Below are 16,168 nucleotides of genomic sequence, written 5' to 3'. Positions count from 1 at the left end.
ACTGGGGCCCATTTCAGAAAGGTGGTTAAGTGCAAACTCTGAGTTTGTTAACCCTGAAATGAGGGAAATTTCTGTTTCAAAAAGGGAGGTAGGTTAAACCTGATACAGCGGGGTAAGTCAAGCCTGTTTCAGAAGGAGAGATAACTTATACTCAGAGTCTGTTTCCGGGGTAACTTACTCTGTGAACCTAACCTGGTCAGGAGCAGGTTTTATCCTGTAAACTCTGAGTTTCTTGTGGTCTCTTCCCCTTTTTTTAAAGGAGTAGCGGTGTTTAATCTTGTTAGTTGCTTTAGTACATTCATTCATTGCGCACATTTTTATTATATACACTGTAAAATATTTTAGCTGTCTTTAAGTTATAATTAAATTGCCAGTGCAAACCATTTTAACTTACTACTTTATATTTTTATATATTACACTAAACTTTCAACTAAAAAATTAAAACAGTAAATTGAAATGACTTGTATATCATATTAGCTTTACTTAGGTGCATAGATCGTCTTGACTAAAATGTCAAGTACTTTTATAGAGAATCCTGTAATGATGTTACATTCATTTGTAGAAAGTTGGATTTATGTCGCGAGAGGATTTTAAGACCCCGAGTGGTTTTTTGTCATATCCACTTACATTTATGTGAGCGAAATTATTATTTTTTGCAATCATTTTAGATATATAAATATCCTTATATGACTATATCAGTCTTTGTGGTGCTCTTACATCTATACAGTTGCCTTGACATTTCTTACGTATCCACTCGTCATTATCGCTGGTCTAGTGGGTAGTGCTATGTGCCGTGGTTTGGGCAGACGTACTGTCGGCGATTGGAGTTCGAATCCCGGCGCGGCAAAATTTTGTTTTATTCATGACAAACATTTGTAGAGTTCGTAGTCTTATATGACAAAGTATTATGCTTAATTTCATTTTTAGCTGAGCTGCTGTCATCTTTTTGTCCATGAGATTGCATCTGCAATGTAAATGAATATAATAACGTACAGTCCTCAGTTTATTTACTTTGGATATTTTAACTGTGATGAAAAATTAAATGTATGCATTTACTAGAGTAGCAATTTACAAAAACAACTCTTTTCTTTAAAATATATGCTCGTAGTTGCTGTACACTTTTTGCAGTAACAATTTCAGTTTTAGTAGTAAAAAGGATTAAGACCTCTTTGTCACGTGCTGTTGCCATGGTAAATTGTAATATCTGAGCTCCATTGATGATGGCTTTTCATTGTGGCTGTGCACGCACTCAGAGGTGGGTAGAGTACCCAAAATCTGTACTCAAGTAAAAGTACAAGTACTTATACAAAAATGTACTCAAGTAAAAGTAAAAATCTAATTATTTACTTGAGTAAGAGTAAAAAAGTATTAGATGAAAAACTACTCAAGTAGTTAGTTACTCGTTACTCGTTACTAAATCCCTGAATTTCAGACTACTTGGAGGGCTTTCACAAACCTCTCCTTAAAAGTCTCATTGTTTTGCTTATATACTACTTATAAACCTAGGTTAAAATAAAGCAGTCTATCTCAGTCCTCCAACATCACATAACGTGTCATTAAAAAAAATCTTAAACACACACTGACTGTTTTCTGACAGTTAACTGTGTATTTATTTTCACGTTCACAACAAAATTTGGCTGCAACTGCCTTTAAACAAGCTTACAGTAAGAAAAAAAGAATGTGTGTGTCTGTTTGTTATCATGTTTTTATATGAATAGGTTATTTTCATTGCCATTAATGTGCAATTAATGAACATAAGGAGCTTAATAAAATGCTTATTTTAGAATTTCAAATGGAACTTATCTGTTTTTGCAAATCAACTCTACATTTATTATAATATATAAAAACATGTTTCTTTAAAAACATACTTTATTCTTTTATTTTTATAAGTATATAGATTCTTTAGGAAGGAATTAAATAAAATACAATCCAGTTTTTATTCGTATGTATTTTCTACATTTAAGTAAGGTGTCCGGTTATGTGTAAGGGAGAACAGGCGAAAAGTACCATTTTTCAGATTTTTTTTTACGTTTTTTAAATTTTTAAAGATAATGTTTCAGACAGAGATATATTTTTGCTGTGGTCAGTAACTCACAAGTGTGGTCTATCAATAACAGGTGGAATTTTGAACAAATGTAAAATGACTAGTATAATTTCACTTTGAACATAAGTGGTGAATTGTTACTTTTTTTAACACAACAAAACAATGTAGATTTTCGTGTTACACTTGTTTTTATTAACTATACATGACTATGACCTCTTTAATATGTAACTGCAAACATATTTTGTAATTTATCTTTGTAAAAAATAATGAAATTATATTTTCATTTTAAATTTCAGTTTTATCAAATGTTTCAAAAGCAACCAACAGTACAAACTTAAATTCAACAGTTTGAACACTATGAAAATTAAATTAAATAAAATTAGAATAATATAAAATGGTACAAAAGTAAAGCCCTTTTCACACACAAATTCCGTAAAATACACGGCATATGAATCCTGAATTTTTCCGGAATAGTTAGATTTTTTTTCATTCACACTGCCAAGTTTATCCATAGATATGTATATAAAGGCTAGATGGCTCGTCCGCGCTGCTGGCCAATTGAGTGCAACGTCCGCATTTTGGCGGCCATCTTACGACAGGGCGCTCGCTCACTCGTAGCATTGAGTTTTAATGATGCAGGTACTTTTAAATGACCATAACTTGCTTTATTTTTTACCGATTTTCAAACGGTTTGGTTTGTTATAAACGTCAAAGATGTACCTATGACACTGCATACCTATACTAAAAATAAAAAATAAATTCATGAAACATGTTAAAGCATCCAGAATTATAGCCACGTTAATAACGTTTGTAAAAACCCAAACCGTTTGAAAATCGGTAGAAAATTGAGCAAGTTATGGTCATTTAAAAGTACCTGCACCATTAATCTCAATGCTACGAGTGAGCGAGCGCCCTGTCGTAAGATGGCCGCCAGGTGATGCCGTTAGGGACTCCGCCTTGAGCCATCTAGCCTTTATATACATATCTATGAGTTTATCCGGCATGTGACGGTCCCGGAAAGACACGTGACCTATTGAAAGTCCCGCCCTCTCTTCTACGCAGCGTCTGAAGTTTGCATATTATATATTATTTCTCCCTCCAAGAACCACTCGCGTGCACTTTTGTTTATGATAAGATTATTAAGGAGCACGTGACGCACCGTTCAGAATGCTGGTGAATGATCTCTGCTTTAATAAAGTTTTCAGACATTTCTCATCGTGATTGTTTATATGCATTTAAAACCCACATTTTGAGGAGCTGAACGACTTGTTGGGATGACGCGCGGGTATTTTCGTTTATTATAGCTCAAATGAGCATGTGGCGCAATATGCTTTTATGCTGCTGAATGATCTCTGTTTCAACGCAGTAAGTAATGAGCTAACTTACCTGATATCTGCTTTAGTCCAGTTTGCTGACATTTCTCGTTGTGAATGTTGTAAATCCCTCATTTTAAAGAGTTGAACCAACTTCATGTTGCCATGACACGCGCGTCCTAACTAAGTTACGGCACGTGCGTCATTGTTTAGGCGTCTCAGTTATCATTTCCAGTTAACTGCTTCAATCTAGTTTGCAACATTTCTCGTTATGAATGTTTATATGCTCGTTATCTCGTTGTAAGGTGCTGATCCATAACTTGTGTTGTGATGATGACGCGCGCGTCTTCACTTCGACACGCCCATTACGGCATTCTTGCAGCTTCTTGTTCACACAGAGGGTTACCCGCGTATCTTACTAGGTCGTCTTTCCGGCAACGATCCCAGAAGATTAACGGAGGAAAGCCCATAAACGGCGTAAGCAAAAACCGATCGGCACAGGTAGTTTTTTGCCCATTACGTCGATTTCGCGTGGCATGTAAACACCTTAACCGGCTTTCTCACGGTTTTGTCCATGTGCGCATGTCTCCGCGTATGAAAGATATACGTCACACGCGGAAGTAAGCGAAAAGTAACGCATAAAAGTCTCCGCTCGACTAAAGCAGTTGGCAGAGAAACTGTTAAAATAGCAGCTCATGTTACATTTACAGGTTCTGCAGACACGAGAAGAGATACAACAGTACAGCTTAAGACAGATATGCCGTCGAGTTTTTGAACGACTATTGTGTACTATAGGTGGTGACGTCAGTGCCTGCGAGAAAACTGATAATTCTTCAAGTCCCATGTAAACGCAGTTGTCTGCATAACCAGCTTATTGATTTGCATGTAAGCGCATGAAAACAGTTTTCTATAATAAGCAGATTTTTGATAGTTATCCGCTTATTTTGTGCATGTAAACGCACTCATGGTTGAAAACACCTTTCTGGATCTACACCCGGAAAATGGTGAGTAAATAACGCGATATTTGTCAATCTAATTATTTGTCAGCTCTGTCATAGGGGCTGTTTACACTTGGTATTAAGATGTGTTTTCATCGATCGGATCACAAGTGGACGAGAGAGACACATTACGTTTACACCTGGTATTTAAATCCGTCTTTTTTGTCCACTTTCGACCGCTTCTGTGCTGAATACTATGGGGTGGTCTGTGAGACGGTGGGCGAGTCTCTCTGCTGTCATTCAAACCCAAGCGGGAGTAATTATGAGTTTATATGGACGCAAACTAATATTATGTCGGAGTGCACTGCTTGTTTAGCAAGTAAACATGCTGCACAGTGTTTTGTACATGAGTATGTAAGAGCTTTCTTTGAATTTTCAGCGCAATTGATGAAATAGGATCGCGCAACTTTTACACGCCTTTAAAACGAAACTACGGAGATCAGCCGCTTAGTTTTGTCAATGAAAGGCTAAAAATAGCGCTGTTCACCGAATGTTCAAGCCAGAAGTCAAAAAAGACGTAAAACTTGTGTTTAATACCTCAGATTAGATAAATGGGCGGAGAGAAGGCGGTCGGGTGTGGCTGTTCGAACGCATTCAACCACATGTGCGTTCCGCAACTCCAAAGCGATCCGATCGATGAAAACACATCTTAATACCAAGTGTAAACAGCCTCATAGTTTGGGATGCAAATGGTATCAGTCCTCTTAGAAAATCGCTTTGTTACTTTCGTCCAGCGTTACTTTTGCCCCGGTTCTCCCGTATTATTAATGCAAGATTTAACATGCTGTTCAATTTGTTTAGTTTTATGAGGAAATGATATTGAAATGTGCAGATGTGAACGTGTGTTGTTTGTAAGGTTAGAGTAATTTTCATTGCTTGCACAAGAGCGCATATGACAAAAACAGTGCGTGAAATAATATTATAATAAGGCACTGCAGAAAGTGACACTTACCGCCGTGTTGTTTCATGTTGGAGCTTGAATTCCTGTATGCTGAGATGTCAGTTTGTTTTGGTGCACAAAGCATACATTGCATTATGAAACTATTCTTTTTGACCTTTTGTAGTGTAAACATAGACCAAACTTGAGGCCACGCATGATCTGCCTCCGATAGCTTGCATAGGTCATCCTCCGCTTCAGTCATCTCCTTTCATCTACGCGCGCTAAAGGGTGAAACGTAGCCACCCCTCGCAACGCACGCTGCCTCTCTAACGTCTCGCGAGACTTTCGAACAAGCCATATAAACTTAAAAAATAAAATATATTAATTAATTATTACCATTTGAAAGTAGCGTAGTAACGCCACCGAATGTAGCGAAGTAAAAGTACAGTTTTTTCATTAGAAATGTACTTGAGTAAGAGTAAAAAGTACCCATCCTTAAAGGGGGGGTTTAATGGTATTTCAAGCATTTTGACTTATTAACACAGTTATAGAGTTGTTTCCTCATGCTAAACGTAGGCAAAGTGTCAAAAATGCAGTTGGGCGTGTTTCAGAGTATTTCTGTGCCGAATGCACTTCGCCAGGGTTCGTACAAGTTTCGGCTAATTTTTTTCGATTACGGTTCTAACTGACGTTTCAGGGGTTTTCGATACGTATCACTTCTTTATATGGGCTTCCGCCGGAAAACTTCCCCCGGAAAACCCCGCCCAGCCGTCAGTCAGCGGGAGACGCTAGAGCTTGCTAACAGCTTATCACGCCACTCAGCTTTGTTTAATTTCAAAAGTCAACAATAGCACAACAAGAAGTGTGTTTTTGGATGTAAGGAGAAGACATCCAGTCTCATGGAAACAATGGATATAGTTTATTATCCGGATTAGCAGCGGAGTTTTGCGTGTGTGTTTGATGCGGTGGATTTTCAGAACCGGGTCATGACGAGTTACACGTGGTAAGTAAGACTTCTGTCTTATGTTGGAAATAGGCGCGTGTATATTATATAAATGACATGAACATGTAGTGAATCATAAGTTAAAAAAGTGTTGTATAGTGTTGCATGACTCGTACTCGCTCCTCCCGTGTTATAACTCCTCATTCTTCATTTTTTCGTACGTTATCGGAAAGATTCGGTAAAGCTAATCTTTCTTTTATAAATCTGATTAAACTAAAGACTCTTCGGAGATATAAAGGATGTCATACTACTCTATAGGTACTCCAGATTAATATCAGAAATGCAGAAACAGCGTGTGTTACGTGAGCTTTAAATTTACTCTAAAAGTACTAGTTACCCAAAAAAATTACTCAAGTAAATGTAACGAAGTAAATGTAATTCGTTACTACCCACCTCTGCACGCACTTAACTCAGAGTCAACCTACTCAGAGTCGATTGAACTAACTCAGATCAGCTGTTCTGTAACCGAAAACTTAGAGTTTACTATCTCAGGCTGTTTACACTTGGCATTAACATGTGTTTTCGTCGATCGGATCACAAGTGGACGACGTTAATGCCAGGTGTAAACGGTGTTCAAAACGTTTTGAGCTCGTCCACTTTCGACCACTTTCAACCACATCCAGAGGTGGTCGAAACCACTTTCAATCGGATCACTTTGGAGTTGCGGAACGCACATGTGGTTGAATGCGTTCTAACAGCCACACGCGACCGCCTACTCTCCGCCCATTTATCTAATCTGAGGTATTAAACACAAGTTTTACGTCTTTTTTTACTTCTGCCGTGAACATACGGTGAACAGCGCTATTTTTAGCCTTTCATTGATAAAACTAAGCGGCTGATCTCCGTAGTTTCGTTTTGAAAGCGTGTGAAAGTTGCGCGATCCTATTTCATCAATTGCGCTGAAAATTCAAAGTAAGCTCTTACATACTCATGTAAAAAACACTGTGCAGCATCTTTACTTGCTAAACAAGCAGTGCACTCTGACATAATATTAGTTTGCGTCCATATAAACTCATAATTACTCCCGCTCGGGTTTGAATGAAAGCAGAGAGACTCGCCCACCGTCTCACAGACCACCCCCTCATAGTATTCAGCACAGAAGCGGTCGAAAGTGGACAAAAGAGACAGATTTAAATACCAGGTGTAAACGTAATGTGTCTCTCTCGTCCACTTGTGATCCGATCGATGAAAACACATCTTAATACCAAGTGTAAACAGCCCCAGAGTAAGTCAACTCAGAGTTCAAGTTTAAACTCAGAGTTGGTTGAACCTCCTTATTGAAACGGGCCCCCGGTCTATACTTGTAAATGTAAGAAAAGGGACTTACATTTGCTCCCACCCAGATTTATGCCTAAAGAATCGGTACAGCTGATCTGTCTTTTATAAGTCTGATAAAACTAAAAGGTCTTTATATATTTGAAGGATGCAATACTACTCTATAGGTATATAGGATTAAAGGAGTAGTCCATTCTTAAAATGGGGCCCATTGAATTTTCAAAGTAGGAAAAATTACTATAGTCAAGTCAATCGGGACCATTTTTGAGTGAACTACTCCTTTAACATTAGCAGAAACAGTGTGTGGTGTTTTATGTGAGCTTTAAGGTGGCAATAATAAGATAAGTGCTAAGATACTATAATTTATAAAATGTATACTGCACTAGTTTTTCTTACCAAGTATTTCAAGTAGGTTTTATTGCTTTAACTGGATCCAAACGGATGATCTTATAATTGTCTTTGTTTAAGAGTACATCTGTAGGATTGTCACTATTTGATTTGGGTGAATGAGCTGTGTTCTGACCTTGAGAACAATAAAATCCAAAATGATGACAGAATTTTTTTTTATTAAAACTATACCCATCATCTAATACATTATATGGGACTGAGGTGTACATCAAGTCAAAGTGAGCTCTGACTATTTAGTTGTAGTTAATATTTTGTAGTTATATTTTTTATTTATCCATTGTATTGAGGAGAGTGTTTTGAGCACTTATTTTGACACATTATTTTGGGTGCAAATACAAACAAAGTAATAAAGTTACTTACTCTTCAGCCAATGGAAAACATCAAACACAACAAGAAAATGACCTGAAAGAAAAATGAACATAAATGTAACTTACAATAGTTATTAATGCAGAATTGATGGTTTCTGTTTAAATTCTTCTACTGTAAACTGTGTGCCCGTACTGTAAGTTAAGTTTAATTTTGCGCGTCAAACCCTACATTGAAATAACTTGCGTTATAATTAACTAAACAATGTCAAATAAATTAATAACACATATAACACATTTTATAAAAGGTAAAGACAAATAAAAGATCTGCACTACATTAGCTCACGAGCTCAGTCAAACTGCCAGCTTACATCAACAGTCTCAACATTAAAGTTTATAATATTTTAGTCATATCGAATTACTAACAACAAAATTAACATTACTGTGAACTTATTTTAATAAAGTAACCAAAATTAATGAAAACTTGCATTAGAATTTACCACAGAAACGAAAACTGTCGTCTGAGGTAAACATCGGTTAAATCCTGTTTTTTGAACTCACGAGGACGGAGGCGCGCGCCCGCAAATAATAGGTGTGTTCGACCGCATGCGGGCTGACAGGACGATGACGTCAATGTACCGCGAGAGTGATTCGAAATTAGACCTCTACGTGTAATTTCTCGACTCTCTCTCGCGATACGTTGATGTCATCACCGTATGAAAAGAACACATAATAAAAGACATCATGCTAAAAACAATACAGATGGTAAAGAAAGTGCTTCTAGCGAAACACTGCGTTCAGACGGGACTGAAAATTAGAACTTGTTTAAATAAGCAGAAATATTGTGCTTTTAAAGCAGCTTTTTAGATCTTCATATGGGGGTGTGTTTAATTATTTCTACACAAACATGCATGCACATTTTGTTCTAAATGGACAGACCTTTATAAAAATGTTGTTTATAGTAAGAGTAGTAACTATGGTTTTAACAACAACAATAAACATCAAAAGGAAATTATCTGCTAATATTAACAACCAATGATAATTATTTTAATAATTTAATAATAATTAAACTTATTTTAATAATTAAAATATAAAAAAATATTATTACTATGATTAACTCATTCACCGCCAGCCTTTTTTTAGAAAAGTTAGCCGCCAGCATTTTTGTGATTTTCACAAAAGTTTCACAAAATTCCTTGCGGGAAAAATAATCTTCTATAAATATATAAACATACAAATATATCAAATGAAAGAACAAACCCTCTGCTTTCAAACAAACAAACAAACAAACAAAATGGGGAAAAACTTTCATTCTATATATACTTTTTAACCACTGAAACATTTATCTTCAAAAATACAACATTTTGATCAAAAAGCTTAAAAAATTGCATTTTTGTAAAGGAATTTATGTTAGAGGTCAGACTCAGAACGACTATCAAACATAAATGTAGTAAAAATAAATCATTAAAAGTTTTTATACTTTTTGATACATTGGGTTTTGCGCCATCTAGTGGATATTACACTTTCTTTTTGAAATTGAAAAGCTAGAAAATATGGAGCCTGTGTGGGTTTTCTGTGGGAATGCCCACAGAGGGTTGGCCCATAAAAAATGCTCATGGGGCCCAAAAGGGCAAAATCATAGGGGGCCCACAGTGGGCTTGCCCATAGTAAACCCATATAGGGCCCCTAAAGGGCAAACTACTGTGGGTCCCTCATGGGCTAACCCGCATGGGGCCCTTAGGGGGTTTGGTGTGGGTTTGCCCTGCCCTGGGTCTTTCTTGTAAGTAAATTAAAAGTCAGCTTTAAGAAAACAGCAGATGTATATTAACAAAAAGCAAAAGTTGCTATGTGGGTCATTCTACAAAAAAAGGTTGAAATTCTTGACCCTTGCTTTTGCAGACCCCTTAATCGTTTAATTTGACCCAATAATCCCATAATGATATATATTTAATAAATATAGACTGTCCTTAAAATGATCAGAGAGTTTATTTATTTAATTTTCTTTTTATCCGTTTTTTAAACTTTTTTTTAAATGTCTGGTCCTGAAAATTGCCCTGTCCCTTTGATCATACATGAAAGTTGAACTGTGTACTTATTTAAAACCATGTTTTTTATAAAACAAATCTAATTTACATGTACCTTTAACCCTGTATGAATTTACTTCAACACTGAAATGGTAAAAATACACTATTAATATTAATTATATCAAATAAATATTTGTCACCCAAATTTATGTCATTGGTGTTACCCTACCCAAAGCACTTTTATTTTGAAACAATGCATCAGCTCTTTGAAGTTTTTCATGGGTCAAGACTCGAGGTCAGTGAAAGAAGTGCAGTGGAAGAAGGCAAAAGGTTTGTGAGATGTCTTACCTTATTTGTCTAAAATATCATAATATATCTAAGAATTTTGAGATAAGATTTTTTGGATGTCATTAGTGTTACTCTTTTTTTATATATAGCTGGGAGTGTTGAGATCTTTACATAAAAATACATTATACTGAATAAGTATGTGATTGTTACATCTCTGATAAAATAGCACATGGCTAATGGCAGCTTTTTTGTTAAAATGTAAAAATGTAAAAAAAAAAATTAATTGTCATTGGTGTTACCATCATTGGTGTCACCTTCATTAGTGTTACTTCTCTAATGAGATACAGTTGTTAGCAGTAAAGTTACCAAAATAACATTGATAGACAATAAGTTGTCTGTTCTCAAAATAAAACAACTGTTAGCTACCGAGCTACTTCTAGAATTACGTTACCACGCAAACCTGTTGCTGTAAAGTTATTCGATGGTTGAGATAACTGCAGATACATTTGCGAGATGTACATTATTAATTAAATAATATTTATGCTTGCTACACGTAAATACCATATTCATATTCAGACTTTATTGATAAGGTGGTGTTGATAAATTCAAAAATTACATGCAAAGTCAAACATTCAGCTGTTATTTTGGTAAAAGTAATGCAAAAGTATTGTTCTGCATTTACTCACAGGTTTCCGGAAGAAGATGCAGAAGAAGGGGAAAAAAAGAACAATGAAATCCTCCTTGCATGGACCAGAACAGTGTTGGTTTGTAATGTGGGAGACTTTACATTGGTTTGCAAGGTTCAAAGTTACTAATTGTATTATCTTTCATAGGTCTGTCATAAATCATATGTGGTTTTCTTGTGTAACCAGTAAGGGGGACGTCGAGGTAAGACATTTGAGTCTACTTTGTTTCTTTTTTAGGAAAAACGATTTTTCTAGACTTATTGATAATAATCATATTTTCATGCAGGTACTGAAATGCCGGTGGAAGTCCATTCTACACCATATATTAAACATAATATTATATTACTACTTTTATAATGTTAGTTCCTGCACTACAATGGTACCACACTGCCCATAGCTGTAGATATCTTAATATGGTTCTTGATGAATATGAATATTTATTGTGTTTTTCTTATAATATATTCTGTTTATACACTACATAAATCAATATTATTTATACTATTAGGGTACTACTACATCACACATATCTGTACATGTTGTTCATACATGCTTCATATTACAAATCCATATTTATTCTGCTCTTACAAGGTAACAGCTAATAAACTGCACACATTTATATTTTGTTTATATTACTCTAACCAACTTCTGTAAACAAACAGTATATTACTGTCTATCCTGCACCATATTTTTGCAGTTCTGGTTGGACACAAATTACACTTTGTTTTTTTTTGTACTTGTACTCTGCATAATGACAGTAAAGTTGAATCCAATCTAATTTCCTACCCTTTACAGGAGAAGCACGGTTCAACAAAATGTTCTGCAAGAGATCCACACAGTTTGTAGCAGAACTCATCCAGAAGGCCATTGACAAGACTCAATCCAAACATTGTGTTCAAGGTGCCAACCTCCTCATTTGCCCTGACACAGCCTGCGCTGCCACCCAACATTGCACCAGTGCCTAAACCATCAGAGGACGCTGCCACGACTTCTTTCAAAAGTCGCTTCTGAGACTGACACTTTCTAATAATAATAATACTCACCTTTATTATATTATTATATTATAGTATATTATTATATACTGTGTGTATATATACACACATAATTATTATTATTATTATTTGCTTTGTTTTTATTTTGTGCAGGGCATTATTAGATCTAAATTATGTCATTGTTTATTTTAATGTGTGCTTTTCACTGGTGGCACAATATTTTTCATTTGTGAATAATAAAAAATAAATTTCTTCATCTAACCCTGTCTTTTGTACATCAAAGTTATACATTATAGACTTGTGGAGGTGAAATGATTACTGTTACTGTGATTTAGCTGTCATTACTTACTTTACAAAATCATTTGGGTTAAAAATAAAGCCATATATTATGCGTGTTACACAATTTAGACTTTAAAAAGAAAATGCAAGAATGCTTTCCTCAAATTGCAGTTACTGTTTCTCTAGGCAAATACTCTAATGTAGCAACAATAGAGACTATAAAACGAACCACAACCAATGTGAGTTTTACATTTTTATTAAAAAACAAAAAATTCACACTTATAGCTCATCCAGAGCTTCATCCGTTTCTTTATAGCCGCTATATTGCCGTGAGGAGCTGGATATCTACGTCTGATGTCCTGAACAACACAGGCAGGCAAAACAAGTCGTTGTCCTTTCCCCAGTCTTTCGCCTTGCAAAACCCATTCCATGAAATGACGATAGGATGTAAGACGATATTGTCTAAAAACAGTAAGCACGAGGTTAGCAATGCAAGCTATTTTCACATACAATAAGCTAACATAGGTGTAAATATAAAAACCATAGCTCAGCTGACGGACGTGAAAAACAAAATACTCACTTTATACCTACGTTTCTCCCTGCAGGCTTTGGCTGGCGTTTCCAATTCACCTTCGGAATCCTGAAATAAGTTTCCAGGACTCGCCGTCCATGTGTGGATCAAAGCTTCGGTGCTGTGTTACACATTCTGGCAGTCCCGTTCCCACAGCAGATTCAGCTATTTCAAGAAGAAAATGGCATCGCTGAAATTCGCTGACGTGGGCAGGCTCTTGGTTGGCAGGCATGACGTGTGCAGGCTCTTGGTTGGCAAGCATGACGTGTGCAGGCTCTTGGTTGGCAGGCATGAAGTGAGCAGGCTCTTGGTTGGCAGGCATGACATGAGCAGTCTCTTGGTTTGCACGCATGACGTGTGCAGGCTCTTGGTTGGCAGGCTCTTGGTTGGCAGGCATGACATGAGCAGGCTCTTGGTTGGCACGCATGACGTGTGCAGGCTCTTGGTTGGCAGGCATGAAGTGTGCAGGCTCTTGGTTGGCAGGCATGACATGAGCAGGCTCTTGGTTGGCACGCATGACGTGTGCAGGCTCGTGGTTGGCAGGCTCTTGGTTGGCAGGCATGACATGAGCAGGCTCTTGGTTGGCACGCATGACGTGTGCAGGCTCTTGGTTGGCAGGCATGAAGTGAGCAGGCTCTTGGTTGGCAGGCATGACATGAGCAGGCTCTTGGTTAGCACGCGTGACGTGTGCAGGTTCTTGGTTGGCAGGCTCTTGTTTGGCAGGCATGACGTGAGCAGGTTCTTGTTTGGCAGGCATGACTTGAGCAGGCTCTTGGTTGGCAGGCATGAGCTGAGCAGCCACTCGGTTGGCAGGCATGACATGAGCAGGCTCTTGGTTGGTACGCATGACGTGTGCAGGCTCTTGGTTGGCAGGCTCTTGGTTGGCAGGCATGACGTGAGCAGGCTCTTGGTTGGCAGGCATGACATGAGCAGGCTCTTGGTTGGCAGGCCTGACCTGAGCAGGCTCTTGGTTGGCAGGCATGACATGAGCAGGCTCTTGGTTGGCACGCATGAAGTGGGCAGGCTCGTGGTTGGCAGGCATGACGTGGGCAGACTCTTGGTTGGCAGGGATGACGTGAGCAGGCTCTTGGTTGACAGGCATGACATGGGCAGACATGACGTGAGCAGGCTCTTGGTTGGCAGGCATGACGTGAGCACGCTCTTGTTTGGCAGGTATGATTGAGCAGGCTCTTGGTGGACAGGCATGACCTGAGCAGGCTCTTCGTTTGCAGGAATGACGTGAGCAGGCTCTTGGTTGGCAGGGACTTTTTTCCACTTACCTTTTTTCACTTACATTTTTTACCAACCAAGAGCCAGCTCACATCATGCCTGCCAACCAAGAGCCTGCTCACGTCATGCCTGCCAACCAAGAGCCTTTTTTCACTTACCTTTTTTTCATTTACAACCTCGCACCTTTTTGTTTGTTTTGTTACCTTCACTTACCTCGCACCTTTTTGTTTGCTTTGTTACCCTCACTTACCTCGCACGTTTTTTTGTTACCTTCACTTACCTCACACCTTTTTTACCTTCACTTACCTCGCACCTTTTTTAAATTCACTTACCTCGCACCTTTTCGTTTGTTTTGTTACCTTCATTTACCTCACACCTTTTTGTTTGTTTTGTTTTTGTTTGTTTTGTTACCTTCACTTACCTTGCACCATTTTGTTTGTTTTGTTACCTTCACTTACCTAGAACCTTTTAGTATGTTTTTTTAACTTCACTTACCTCGCAACTTTTGGTTTGTTTTTTTACCTTCACTTACCTCGCACCTTTTGGTTTGTTTTGTTTTTGTTTGTTTAGTTACCTTCACTTACCTCACACCTTTTTGCTTGTTTTGTTACCTTCACTTACCTCGCACCTTTTTTGTTACCTTCACTTACCTCGCACCTTTTTGTTTTTTTGTTACCTTCACTTACCTCGCACCTTTTTGTTTTTTTTGTTACCTTCACTTACCTCGCACCTATTTTTACCTTCACTTACCTCGCAGCATTTTTACCTTCACTTACCTCACACCTTTTTTACCTTCACTTACCTCGCACCTTTTTTTACCTTCACTTACCTCACACCATTTTTACCTTCACTTACCTTGCACCTTTTTACCTTTAGTAAGTAGGCTCTGGATGTGCAGGCATGACATGAGCAGGCTCTGGCTTGGCAAAGCAGCCACTGGACAGGCTCTGACAGGCACAGGCCCAGGCTTTGCAGACACTGAGCAGGCTCTGGCTTGGCAGGCACTGAGCAGGCTCTGGCTTGGCAGGCATTGGGAAGGCTCTGGCTTGGTAGGCACTGAAATGGTTCTGGCCTGGTAGGCACTGAGCAGACTCTGGCTTAGCAGGCACTGAGCAGGTTCTGGCATGGCAGGCACAGAGCAGGCTTTAGCTTGTCAGGCACTGAGCAGGCTCAGGATTGGCAGGCACAGAGCAGGGTCTGACATGGTGGGCACAGAGCAGGCTCTGTCTTGGCAGGCACTGAGCAGGCTGTGGCTTGGCAGGCACTGAACAGGGTCTGGATTGGCCGGCACCGAGCTGGCTCTGGCCTGGCAGGCACGACGTGAGCAGGCTCTTGGTTGGCAGGCATGATGTGGGCAGGCATGACGTGTGCAGGCTCTTGGTTGGGAGGCATGACGTGTGCAGGCTCTTGGTTGGCAAGCATGATGTGAGCACACTCTTGGTTGGCAAGCATGACGCGAGCAGGCTCTTGGTTGGCAAGCATGACGTGGGCAGGCTCTTGGTTGGCAGACTCTTGGTTGGCAGGGATGACCTGGGCAGGCTCTTGGTTGGCAGGCATGACGTGAGAAGGCTCTTGGTGGACAGGCATGACGTGGGCAGCCTCTTGGTTGACAGGCATGACGTGAGAAGGCTCTTGGTTGACAAGCATGACGTGAGCAGGCTCATGTTGGCACGCATTAAATGAGCAGGGTCTTGGTTGGCAGGCATGATGTGAGCAGGCTCTTGGTTGGCAGGCATGACGCGTGCAGGCTCTTGGTTGGCAAGCATGACGTGTGCAGGCTCTTGGTTGGCAGGCATGACGTGGGCAGGGTCTTGGTTGGCAGGCATGATGTGAGCGCAGGCTCTTGGTTGGCAGGCATGACGTGGGCAGGGTCTT

General features: G+C 38.8%; 1 protein-coding gene and 1 long non-coding RNA gene across 2 annotated transcripts; one reads left to right on the top strand and one right to left on the bottom strand.

The window, feature by feature from the left end:
- Positions 1 to 9,565: 9,565 nt before the first annotated feature.
- LOC129430730 (uncharacterized) lies at positions 9,566 to 12,469 on the top strand. The gene is made up of 2 exons (XR_012359154.1): positions 9,566 to 11,426; positions 12,017 to 12,469. It is a non-coding gene; the product is annotated as an uncharacterized lncRNA (long non-coding RNA).
- Positions 12,470 to 12,740: 271 nt separating this feature from the next.
- Positions 12,741 to 13,910, bottom strand: LOC129430700 (uncharacterized). The gene is made up of 2 exons (XM_055188186.2): positions 13,073 to 13,910; positions 12,741 to 12,954 (listed from the first exon to the last, which is right to left on the bottom strand). Exon 1 carries the CDS (start codon positions 13,908 to 13,910, stop codon positions 13,119 to 13,121), a length of 792 nt encoding a protein of 263 aa, XP_055044161.2. The 3' UTR covers positions 12,741 to 12,954; positions 13,073 to 13,118.
- Between the last annotated feature and the right edge of the window lie 2,258 nt (positions 13,911 to 16,168).

Source organism: Misgurnus anguillicaudatus, chromosome 19 (genome assembly GCF_027580225.2).
Source record: "Misgurnus anguillicaudatus chromosome 19, ASM2758022v2, whole genome shotgun sequence".
NCBI lineage: Eukaryota > Metazoa > Chordata > Actinopteri > Cypriniformes > Cobitidae > Misgurnus > Misgurnus anguillicaudatus.
Note: the sequence above shows the minus strand (reverse complement) of the source record. Positions and strands in the feature narration are given on the sequence as shown.